Source organism: Rhineura floridana, chromosome 6, assembly GCF_030035675.1.
Source record: "Rhineura floridana isolate rRhiFlo1 chromosome 6, rRhiFlo1.hap2, whole genome shotgun sequence".
NCBI lineage: Eukaryota > Metazoa > Chordata > Lepidosauria > Squamata > Rhineuridae > Rhineura > Rhineura floridana.
In genome coordinates this window covers 2,544,641-2,557,165 of record NC_084485.1, presented here as the reverse complement: position 1 = coordinate 2,557,165, position 12,525 = coordinate 2,544,641, and the positions used below count along the sequence as shown (strand labels likewise).

General features: G+C 47.4%; 1 protein-coding gene across 1 annotated transcript in view; it reads right to left on the bottom strand.

Moving 5' to 3' along the window:
* CTNNBL1 (catenin beta like 1) overlaps positions 1-12,525 on the bottom strand; it is a 139,699-nt gene that overhangs the window by 64,884 nt on the left and 62,290 nt on the right. Inside the window, exons 9-10 of the mRNA XM_061630757.1 lie at positions 12,385-12,443; positions 11,495-11,643 (exon numbers count right to left, since the gene is read on the bottom strand). Of these exons, the coding sequence (XP_061486741.1) occupies positions 11,495-11,643; positions 12,385-12,443 (208 nt within the window). The remainder of the gene's footprint in view (positions 1-11,494; positions 11,644-12,384; positions 12,444-12,525) is intronic.

Below are 12,525 nucleotides of genomic sequence, written 5' to 3'. Positions count from 1 at the left end.
TTTGCTACCTGTCCAGGACTGGAAGACATGGAGGAGGGGTGGGATGCACCTGGCAGGCTACGATGCACAGCTGTTGGGCTTCTTTTGGCCTGGCGGGTCAAAAATTGTGCAAATAGACAGTAGAGTGAAGGCATCTCTCTGGATCAACCTCTGAGATGGAGAAGACAACTACTTGGTGGTGTGTGTGTGTGGGGGGGGGAGAGTTCCTGGAAGGTGAATGCCTGAAGAATGCTCCAAATACCAACCAGAAGCTACTATGGATGCTTGGTGGACTGTGCCTCAGGGACCACTAACTGCTCGACATGCTCTACAGAGCCAAGGGCAGTCCCAATGTAGCAGTCTATCTTCAAGAATCAGAGAGGCATGGATGTCAGCTGGCAAGCCCAACCCCTCTTTCCCTAGTTACCTTGAAATCCTGACAATCCACACAAGAATGACTTCAGGAGCACCATCAAGGCTATCACACTGCCTGACCAAGAAAGGCCAAGCCTGTCGATTCGGCATTTTCCTACCTTGCCCCGTCAGGAGGGAGGCCCCAAGGCCCCACGGATATTCCCAAAGAGGAAGACCCCAAAAGCCAAGGTTGCTTCAACTAAATGACAGTATTGCAGGATGCTTTAGCAGTATGAAGAGGCGGCACGAGGATCTGATTCTGCTAGATAAACACAGCATGAAGCTGTTTGGAAAGGAAATTTCAGTAGGTGCACATTAATTTTAGAGTTTCCAAGGAGCTGATGTGACATGAAAACAAGAGATGTAATGAAAGATTTTGCAGGGGCTCCTGCAGTGCGCTCTGCATGTAAATATGCTCGTCTTTTATTCTGTATGCCTGGTCAGGCCCACAACCGTCTTCACATGCACTAGACAGTCAGCAAAAGCATCTGCACAGGTCAAGAAAAGCCACCACGAATGGCTTTGCACAAGGGGTCTGCCCACTCACAAAGCTATCCTAGACCCTGAACAACTTGGGTCCTTGATACCTTAAGGATTGCCTGAGCCCTTATATCTGAGCCCCATCAATGAAAACATCTGGAAGAGCGCACTGAGTTGTCCCCTGTGATCAGGAGTTAGGTGTTGCTTCTCCCATGCTGTGGAACACTCTTCCAGTAGGGATTCAGCAGGCATTCTTGCTTTTGACTTTCAGGCGTCTTATGAAGCGTTCTTTATGACGACAGGCCTATGCAGTTCTTTAAAATAGCTCTCAAGTAGCCAGTCATTATTGTTCGTATTGCTTTTAAATTTTTTTATGTTGCTGTACACTCCCTTGGTATTTTGCAAGAGGGTAGTAATATAAATACGTTAATAAATAAATAAATAAATAAAAATAGAGCTTTATGAACTCTTTTTCCAATATAACGCTCAATCTTTTATTACTCACGAGAGTTGTTAGGAGACTCCTATTCCCCTGACACAGCCCCAGTGGCCAGAGGGGTTCAAAGGTCAGCCCCTCTTCTGGTGACTGTAGCTCTGTGAGGGGAATAGGGAATCTCCTGTCTCACAACCCTTCACAAACTACACTTCCTGGGATTCTTTGGGGGGAAGCCATGGCTGTTTGAAGTGGAATAAATGCCTGGTGTGGAAGTGGCCAGGGACAGCTTTGGTTTAAATTTGGGTGGGAGATTACATGTGTCCGCTGTAGAATAAAAAGGTGGAGAAACCCCCCCCCCCAAATAATGATACTGTTAACAATATTTTCCTTTTGGAAAGGAAAGGGGCTTTCCCTCTGCCCAGACCCCACCCAAAAATCTCCTCCCTTCCCCCCTTCCTACCCCAACCCTTCCTCGCCTTCCCTTCCTCATGTCAGTTTCACCTATCCTAAGCCTGACTGCACAGGAGTAAATCCCTCTGAACTCAATAAGCATGCCAATGATCAAACCTGCCCTCCCCTCCTCCCTCCTCATCTCCTGCCCCTCTCCCCTCCATCCCTCCCTTCTTCCTCCCTCCCTCCCCCTTCGTCTCCTCCCCCGTGGTCAGTTTCACGTATCGTAAGCATAACTGCACAGGAATAAATCCCACTGAACTCAATAACCATGCAAATCATAGAATAGTAGAGTTGGAAGGGGCTCATAAGGCCATCAAGTCCAACCCCCTACTCAAGGCAGGAATTGACTTTAAAGCATACCCGACAGGGCTGTCCAGCTGCCTCTTGAATGCCTCCAGGGTTGGAGCATTGGTTCCATTGTCGTACCACTCTAACAGTTAGGACGTTTTTCCTGAGGTTCAGTGGAAATCTGTCTTAAGAACATAAGAAGAGCCTGCTGGATCAGGCCAGTGGCCCATCTAGTCCAGCATCCTGTTCTCACAGTGGCCAACCAGGTGCCTGGGGGAAGCCCGCAAGCAGGACCCAAGTGCAAGAACACTCTCCCCTCCTGAGGCTTCCGGCAACTGGTTTTCAGAAGCATGCTGCCTCTGACTAGGCAGAGCACAGCCATCATGGCTAGCAGCCATTGATAGCCCTGTCCTCCATGAATTTGTCTAAACTTCTTTTAAAGCCGTCCAAGCTGGTGGCCATTACTGCATCTTGTGGGAGCAAGTTCCATAGTTTAACTATGCGCTGAGTAAAGAAGTACTTCCTTTTGTCTGTCCTGAATCTTCCAACATTCAGCTTCTTTGAATGTCCACGAGTTCTAGTATTATGAGAGAGGGAGAAGAACTTTTCTCTATCCACTTTCTCAATGCCATGCATAATTTTATACACTTCTATCATGTCTCCTCTGACCCGCCTTTTCTCTAAACTAAAAAGCCCCAAATGCTGCAACCTTTCCTCGTAAGGGAGTCGCTCCATCCCCTTGATCCTTCTGGGTGCCCTCTGCTGAACCTTTTCCAACTCTATAATATCCTTTTTGAGATGAGGCAACCAGAACTGTACACAGTATTCCAAATGTGGCCGCACCATAGATTTATACAACGGCATTATGATATCGGCTGTTTTATTTTCAATACCTTTCCTAATTATTGCTAGCATGGAATTTGCCTTTTTCACAGCTGCCGCACACTGGGTCGACATTTTCATCGTGCTGTCCACCACAACCCCGAGGTCTCTCTCCTGGTCGGTCACCACCAGTTCAGACCCCATGAGCGTATATGTGAAATTAAGATTTTTTGCTCCAATATGCATAATTTTACACTTGTTTATATTTGTTTATATTGTTTATATTGTAACTTGGGCCATTATTCCGTGTCCTGCACTCTGGGATGATCGAGAAGAGATCCCGGCCCTCCTCTGTGTGACAACCTTTCATGTACTAGAAGAGTGCTATCATATCTCCCCTCAGTCTTCTCTTCTCCAGGCTAAACATGCCCAGTTCTTTCAGTCTCTCCTCAGAGGGCTTTGTTTCCAGTCCCCTGATCATCCTCATTGCCCTTCTCTGAACCTGTTCCAGTTTCTCTGCATCCTTCTTAAAGTGTGGTGTCCAGAACTGGAAGCAGTATTCAAGATGAAGCCTAACTAGTGCCAAATAGAGGGGAACCAATACTTCACGGAATTTGAAAACTATACTTCTGTTAATGCAACCTAAAATAGTATCTGCCTTTTCTGCAGCCACATCACACTGTTCACTCATATTCAGCTTGTGATCAACAACAATCCCAAGATCCTTTTTGCACGCAGTATTGCTAAGCCAAGTATCCCCCAACTTATAACTGTGCATTTGGTTTCTTTTTCCTAGGTTTAGACCTTTGTACTTACCTGTTAAATTTCATTCATTCTGTTGTTTTCAGCCGAATGCTGCAGCCTACCGAGATGCCTTTGAATTTTGTGCCTCTGAGCATATGGTGAGTGGTGGCAACACGTGCAATCAGGACTGCATCTCCAAAGATGGAGAATTACATATTTGGGTGTTGGTTGGTGTTCTTCTTACTTTGCTTCTTTTCTGGGTTACTACTGTTTCAACAGAGAATCTAACATAGAAAATTGTATTTCTCTCATTATTCATCCTAGAAATCTCTGTCAAATTTATTTTTATTAATTTCAAAAGCCTTTATATTGGTCAATGTGATATGAAGGTGAAGACAGCCTTTTGTGTTTCAAACTGGAGGTTATATTATATTTCTATTTGGGGTGCTTTAACAGTTGAATCTGAAACTGCAGTTTGATGTAAAATTAGACTGATTACTAATCTACTGCTACTACTTAAGCTGTTGGAAACAACAAACTTGGCATGGCCAAGATGCATGTTTTCAGCCTGCTATGCTTAAGCTACTCCACTTAAGGAAAGGTGGGCATGGTCAATTAAAAACATAGAGCACATCTAAAAATCTGATAGAATATATTTCACCTCCCATTGTTTTGTCTTGTGCAAACTAAGACACTCCTCATGTCCACTGGAGACTATTCTGCAGAATAGTCAGTGCCATTATTCTACAATTGTTTTTGGAGGGTTTTTTAGTGTAAATTATGCAAAGTGTTGCTGTACTTCACATGTTCACAGAAACAGAAGCAAAAGAAAATAATTTACTATAGGAAACTTCACTAAGATTGCAAAGTAAATCAAACATATTTAAAGTGACTACCAACTATATCAACTGTTTTAATATTGTTGCTTCCTCCCTGATAAAACAAGATGAACACAGCATATGTCTTGTCTCTGTTCTCTGGGCTGATTGCAGGTGTTGCCACCACTTACCATATACTCAGAGACACGTTACCAAATTCTTCCAAGCTACACAGGAAGTAGATTGGACTGTGAAAGACCAACCCAAATTGTGTTTGTATTTTTACAAATTTGTAGGGCTGTACAATATCTCAGAGAGGAGGTCAGGTCTCCTGCTCCCCTGGTGCATTCACTAGAGTTGCCCAATTTCCCTGCTTTTTAATGTTTGATAGAAATATTTGTTGGCTATAGGTACATTCTTAAACCGCAAGAGGTTCTTTTGCCTATTAGTGAACGTATGCTCTCCTGCACTTAAAAGCCAGGGCAAGTTCACTCCCTGCTTGCCATAAATACAGGAGAGCCTTTCTGAGGAGGTGTTTGAAAGAAGAGGGGTTTCTCCTACACAGAAGAGGAATAATAAGTCTTGTTTCAATTTTCCCAAGGAACATGACAATACACACTCTCTGTGTGTGTGTGCCAGTCTTAGAAGGGAACCTCACTTTTTCTCCTGGAAGCCTCAGGCAGCTCCCAGTCTGGGAAGAAATTGAACTGTGCTTGGAAAGAGACCTTAATTGGATGTGACATTTCTAAACCTCCAGTTGGAGGCTACCAACTTGCAACTACATTTGCAGCTGAAGCAAATATGCTCCCATGGTTGAGCTGGAGTGCACATACGAAAGCAATGAATCTCACCTCATCCTTGGCTCTGGCTTCTCTCCTCTTTACACAATCCTAAGGCACTTATCCAAATTACATGAAGGTGATGCAAGGGTAAAGATCCTCCCTCATCTCTTGCTGAATAGGCCAACAGGAATCCCACCCATGTTGACACTTTGACCCTCTTCCTCTTTTGGCTGAGCTGCTGGAGCTTCTTTCATAAGAAGGGAGCATGGCCCACCTCCAATACTGAGGAGGTGCTCATGACTGCCCCAGCCCCCTTCTGCTGTTTTCGGATCCATATTTATTCCAGAAAACATTGATTGACTGAAACAGACATGCTCAGTCCACTCTAGATGTAAGCAAAAGGAACTGCCTTATGTCAAATCAGACCAGCAACTCATCCAGCTGTCATCTCTGAGTGGCAGGCGCTCTCCTCAGCCTCCAGAAATGGCCTCTGTCCATGTCACTAGCTTAGTAGATGGTGGAAATGCTGTAGATGTCATCTATCTAGATTTCAGCAAAGCGTTTGACAAAGTCCCCCACGACCTTTTGATTAGCAAACTAGTCAAATGCGGACTACATGGAAATACTGTCAGGTGGATTCACAACTGGTTGGAAAACTGTACTTAAAGAGTGGTCGTTGGTGGCTCTGCTTCGGACTGGAAGGAGGTTTCGAGTGGAGTGCCACAGGGTTCTGTCCTGGGGCCGATACTCTTCAACATTTTTATCAATTAAGACAATGGGGTGGGGGGAAGCCTTATGAAGTTTGCGGATGATACGAAACTGGGAGGGATAGCTAACACAATGGAAGACAGGAATAAAATCCAAAGGGACCTGGATAGACTAGAAAATTGGGCTGAAATTAATAAAATGACATTCAATAAAGACAAATGCAGGATTCTGCATTTGGGCCACAAAAACAAAATGCACGGGTACAGGATGGGAAATACCCGGCTTAGCAGTAGTGCATGTGAGAAGGACCTTGGAATTGTAGTGGATCGCAAGTTGAACATGACCCAGCAGTGTGATGCTGCGGCAAAAAAGGCAAACGCGGTTTTGGGCTGCATAAACAGAGCTATAGTTTCCAGGTCGAGGGAAGTAATAGTCCCACTATATTCTGCATTAGTCAGGCCTCATCTGGAATACTGCGTTCAGTTCTGGGCTCCTCATTCTAAGAAAGATATAGACAAGTTAGAGCGGGTCCAGAAGAGGGCGATGAGGATGATAGCCGGTATGGAGAACAAGTCTTATGAGGAAAGGTTGAAGGAACTTGGCATGTTCAGTCTGGTGAAGAGAAGGCTGAGGGGTGACATGATTGCACTCTTTAAGTACCTGAAGGGCTGTCACATAGAGGAGGGTACAGATTTGTTCTCTGCTGCCCCAGAGGGTAGGACTAGGTCTAATGGTTTTAAGTTGCAGGAGCGTAGATTCAGATTGGACATTAGAAGGAACTTCTTGACAGTAAGGGCAGTTCGGCAATGGAACCGACTGCCTAGGGAGGTGGTGGGATCCCCTTCGCTGGATGTCTTCAAGCAGAGGCTGGACAGCTATCTGCGGGAGATGCTCTAGCTGTGGATTTCCTGCTATGAGCAGGGGGTTGGACTCGATGGCCTACAAGGCCCCTTCCAACTCTCTGATTCTATGAGTCTAAGACCGGCTACCCGAGATACCATAATTGGAGATGCCAGCAATTTAACCTAAGCCCCGATATGTGCAGAGCCACCACTGACCTACGGATCACTCCTCTATCATATCTTTTCTGCCATACGTGGAAGTACTTTAGCTGAAATTCCGTTCTTTTCCTTCTAAAGCATGCTTGGAAATAACATTCAGGAAGATTTAGAGCACTATATATGGTCCAGATCCTCACATGTTGCTGAAATAAAACCTGCACCAGGATCACTTCCTCTTACCAGTGGTGAATTTTTTCTTTGACGCTCATGAGGTTTGAGGAGGTGATGGCGATGGCAAGAGTGGGTCAAATTATACAGGGACACCACAGACTCTCTTCCCCATCCCTACCATTTTTCAAACAGCATCCCTACAAAAGCCCAGCACAAGTCCTCCCAATGTCCCACATTACCTCTCACCTGGGAGGCTTACAATTTGGAAAATGCAGACCCTACTTTCTTGCTGCCATAAACAGATGGCAGAATGACTCTACCAGAAGTGTTATTGTCATGTGTGAACTGCGAACAGAGATGTCTTCCTTCAAGAAGATTCCAGAGCAGGAACATCTGACCATGTCAAAGATCCATGACCCAGTGATATGCATGTGACACTCTCAGTGAGCAGAAGCAACTCTTACAGCAACTGAAAAGGCCCCATAGATGCAACATATATTAAGATCACAGGAAAGTTAGCAGGGCAAAAAGGCAGGTGACCTACCCACCTCATGTTTCTCTTCCTCCACCATCATTTACTACCCTGCTACTATTCCATTAAACACACAACACCATCTGCAAGGTGCGTCTAAAATTTTAAAAATCCAAAGATAATCTGAAAACAATTCTAACACTTTAAACTCAAATTATGGAAACGCTAGAAAACGCTAGAGCTGGTGGGGAAGAAAAGCTGAAACAAACTGAATGACAAGAGAGAAGGTGTCTGATGTATGTTCCAGGGAAAAGTGTTCCCCAGAACGGTTGCCAAGGATGAGGAAGTCCTTCTCCAAGTCCTGGCCAACCATACTTGAGCAAGAGGCAAGACGCAGAGCAGGGCAACCTCAGATCTCAGGGAATGGAGAGGGACTCGTAACGGAAGAAGGATGCCCCTCAACATTCGCAGGCAGACATTAGAACCAACGCTCTGAAATGTGCCCAGAAACAAAGAAAGATGCACTGGATTGCTGTATTTGGCATAAGCAGAAGCTTCCAAAGGGCCTTCAAAAGGGAACTTGACACAAAGTGTGATGCAGTGTCCCACAACCAAAAAGCACCTAGAGCCTGCTGGCTTCCACGTCTTCCCTGCTTCTCTCAAGAAGCTCTGCAACACGTCTGTAGAAAAGCCATTTCCGTTACCTGGACGATTCAATGGGTTTAGGGCTTTTGGCCAAGCCTGAGGATCCCAGATCTGCACTTTGAACTCCTTAGTGCTATGCTGCCATAATCATGTGACTTAAGGTGTTCCTTGGACAAGCTGATAGCTATTCATGGTTTGTTTAGACCAAGGATAATGTAGTGGCCTCCAGAAGTTGCGGATGACAACTGCAATCAGCCCCAACAAAGGGTCAGGTATGAAGACGCTCCAGTCCATAATGTCTGGAGGGCCCCCTGCTGGCTATCCCTGCTCCAGGAGCATTTGAAGGCTCGCTTCCTGCACGACCCCAAAGATCATAAATAGAGCAACCTGCCACAGCCCACCAGCAGACAACAGGAGGTAGTTATGCATCTGGGTTGGATCAGGGGCCCAGAGGCACAAGGGCCTCTATTCCTCATCCGCTCCCCCCCTCTGCCCACCACCCTATCGGGAAAGAGACACCCCCACCCTGTTTCACAGCACTGTCATAGCAGCAGCACCAACAGATGGGGTTGCTCGTGTATTGACGCTTTGTCCTTCAGAGCTCCTTTTAAATGGAGCTGCATCCTGGGAGACATTTCCTCCTTTGTCATTATCTGCCAGCTGGGACCAGGGGAGAGAAGGATGGTAAATAGCACAGCCCCCCAAAAAGGGGGGAAAGCCATTTGAAAAAAAAAATTAAAATGCAAGGTCCCACCCATATGGCTTGAGTACTCCAGGTAATTAGTTCTGCAAGGCTAGCTGAGCAGCTTAGTGTTCAGAGGAGAAAAGGACAGGAAATCCAGGAGGTGGGGGCTGGGGGGGAAAGACAGAGAGAAGCTTCCCTCTTGTTCGGGGTTTCAGAGCTTTGCTTTAATTAGCCTTAAGAAAACTCAGCACTCTGATCTGAATAATAATCCACGTTTCTGGTTATTTATACAGTTCCCTGCTGTTGCTGCCGTTGCACATTACGCAGCCTTCGTCTGCAGGAATACATCATTTCTTGCCAGCCAGCACTTGCCAACCGCCTCTCCATGCAGCTCAGCCCACCCAGGGAAAGCCGGAAGGCAAGAAAAAGTCCTTGCAGTGCACCATGTGTGGAAGGGGAAGGACAGTTAGATTCTGGGGAGAGTAAGGAGAGCATCAAGGCCAGGACTCAGACACGCAGAAAAGGAAATGGACTGCCTTCAAGTCAATCCCGACTTATGGCGACCCTATGAAGAGGGTTTTCATGAGGCTGAGAGGCAGTGACTGGCCCAAGGTCACCCAGTGCGCTTCATGGCTGTGTGGGGATTCGAACCCTGCTCTCCCAGGTCATAGTCCAACACCTTAACCACTATGCCACATTGGCTCTCATGCAAGGTGGAACAAAAAGCCTGGAGACTGTTTCACAACAGTTACCGGGGGGGGGGGGAAGAGAAGATGAAGGAAAAGCAGGCAGAACTTTCCATCTACCTCCATGCAACTTCAGGAGCATTGAAAAGAACATGGGAAAACTGCAGAATGTCTGTACACAGCCACTCATGGGATTCCCCAAAAACAAGTCGGGTGACCATCCAAGGCCAATGATTGTGGCCTCCATCGCAAAGCCAGTTAGCAGCTGTGAATTCTGTACATGCAGAAGATGAAGAGGTCTAACTTAACAAGTGTGTATTATGTACACTGAGGGGAGGTGGGTAGGGCTACCACTTCAGATTTGCACACACATGCACATAGAGGGATCCGAATACGGGCACAGTGTGAGATGCTTCAGCCCAGTACTCCGCACCCTCCACCCCCAAAGTATAAGCGGATTGTTGCTCACTGCGCAGATTTTTTTGCTCTTGTATATGCCTAGATCGACTGAACATGAGGAAAAACTTTCTGTTAGAGAGGCACGACAATGGAACCAATTACTGGGGGGGGAGGTGGGCTCTCCAACACTGGAGGCCTTCAAGAGGCAGCTGGACAGCCACCTATCGGGGGTGCTTTAATATGGATCCCTGCATTGAGCAGGGGGTTGGACTCCATGGCCTTGTAGGCCCTTTCCAACTCTATGGTCCTCTGACCTCCAGCCAAGGGTTGGGGACCAGAACAGGAGTTGGCAACAGAGAGAGAAAGTCTCCAAAGGGGTGCACATCCAGTCTAGTGCCCAGTGATGCTTCCTTGCCAGCTGGTTCTGCAGCAAAAGATAAAAGAGCCTCAGGGAGAGAGGCCACCAAGAGTTGGTGCCGGCATAAAGGGACGTTTCTTAATTCCTCTGGACAGCCAAAGGAAGACGGGGTGGTTAATTGCAAGTGAAGCACTGGGAAAGCCAGAGAGTGACAGGTACCTCACTACACCCGCTCCATCAGGGGAAACACTTCCGGGTGTACTGATGGCTGGGGTGATGCCAATTAACTCATTGGGCACTGCCAGATTGGGGGCTGGGCACAAGCAAAGGATTGCCTGACAACAGACTGATGCACGAGGGATGCTCCCTCACTTGGATTATCTAGGTCTTAAGCATGCCATAGGTCAAGACAAGATGCAGGCAGCCCTGGGAGCCAAACCACTGAAGAGTTCCCAGCAGGCATAAAAACGGGCAGATACTTCTCAAGTACATGAATTCTGTCACACCAGCTTGAAACAAATGTGAAGAGATAACCAGTTATTTCCTCAAACCAGAATGCAACTGTTTACTAGACAGGGATGGATTCCCTGGTCTAGCAGGGGGTGGACTCGATGGTCTTACAGGCCCCTTCCAGCTCTCTGATTCTGTGATGGCAAAGTGATGATCTCTGGCCTGTTCTGGCTCCCTAAGGAATTGGGTGGGGACCCCTGGAGACACTGCCACGTTCTAATCACAGCCTGGCAGACAGAGTGCCCCCAGTCAGTTTCACTTGCAGGGAACAGAAATGTGTTGGCAAACAGGAGGCAACAGTGAGGTGCCATGCTTTTATCACATCTTTCTTGGAATGTGACCCTGCTCAAGTGGGGCCACCTTTATTGCAAGACTCCTCACCCACCTTGGGGTGGGGATGTTCACTTTACATAGCTGCTTCACAGTCACTGACCACTTTGTGGAGAACAGAATGGACACCCCATGTACAGACTGGTCACCCCTGAACGAGATCCTGGGCATGAAAGATCAGCCCTTAATCAAGCTTCCTGAGGAGACTTTGCATTATCTACTCAAGCTATGGGGGGGCTGGGGACGGGGGAGGACGGCTTCAGGGCTGCAAGCGGCCAGGCAGTGCACGGGGCTTACATTCGCCAGTCTTCACCTGAGCATGAGGTTCATCAGCTGCAGTCCCTCCCCCTTCAGGAAGCGGTCCCGGTTGGAGCTCAACATCAGCGAGGAGCAAAGGGAGTCAAAAAGGTTCTCCATCATCTCTTCCTCCTCTGCCGTGCTTGGATTGTGGCGCTTGAACACCTGCATGGAAAAGAAACCAGAAGACTGGGCAGGCTGCCTCGCCAACCCTCCCTCAATCTTCAGAACGGCAAACTTGTGCCTACTGACGACTGCCATTAATTGGGCACTGAGGAAAATACACTTGGGTACCTCAGGAAGTAGGATGGAGGGGACTCAACGCCACATCAGGCTCACATTGTGCCATTTACTAACAAGATGGGGCTGGAAGTTCTCTTCCATGGGAGAATCTTCTCAAAAACTGCACCCCGTGCTCAGCACGAAGATGAATAACGTGATGGCCAAAAGGGGGCTCTGGGGGCAGCAGCGGTTAGGGCGATGGGAAGAGAGAAGTCCTAAGCTTTCGTTTCCATGGCTGCTACTTCTGACCCCTAGTCACTAGCAGCTCCTTCATTTATTCCCCACTCATCTGTTACTTCAGAGTGGGTCTTCGAATGACCGGCAAGATGCCTCGGCTCCTGTGGGAAGCCATATCGCCATCATGGCGAGGAGCCCGATGGCCACGCTCTCCATGACTTTGCCTGATCTTCTTTGAAAGCCATCTAGGTTGGCAGCAAGCAAATGGCTTCATGTCCTACTGCAAGGCGGCAGAGGAGTGTTCTGTGCTCCATGTGCCAGTTGTTGCTCAGCACCTGCCTCTCTTGCCTCTGCTGCGCGCTGCTCCCCGTCCCTCCCCCCCCCCCCAGTTCTCAGGCCTGGCTCTGGGGCTCTCAGGGGCAGGCAAGATGGCAGCGAATTACTCACAGATAACTGTTGAAGCAGCACATCAATCCCATCCAGTTCCCCAAGCAATTCCCTGTTGTCTACAGGAAGGGGGGGAAGGAGAGGGAGGGGAAAAAAATGAAACCAACTGTCAGATTTTATAGCCATCTAACACCAATATAT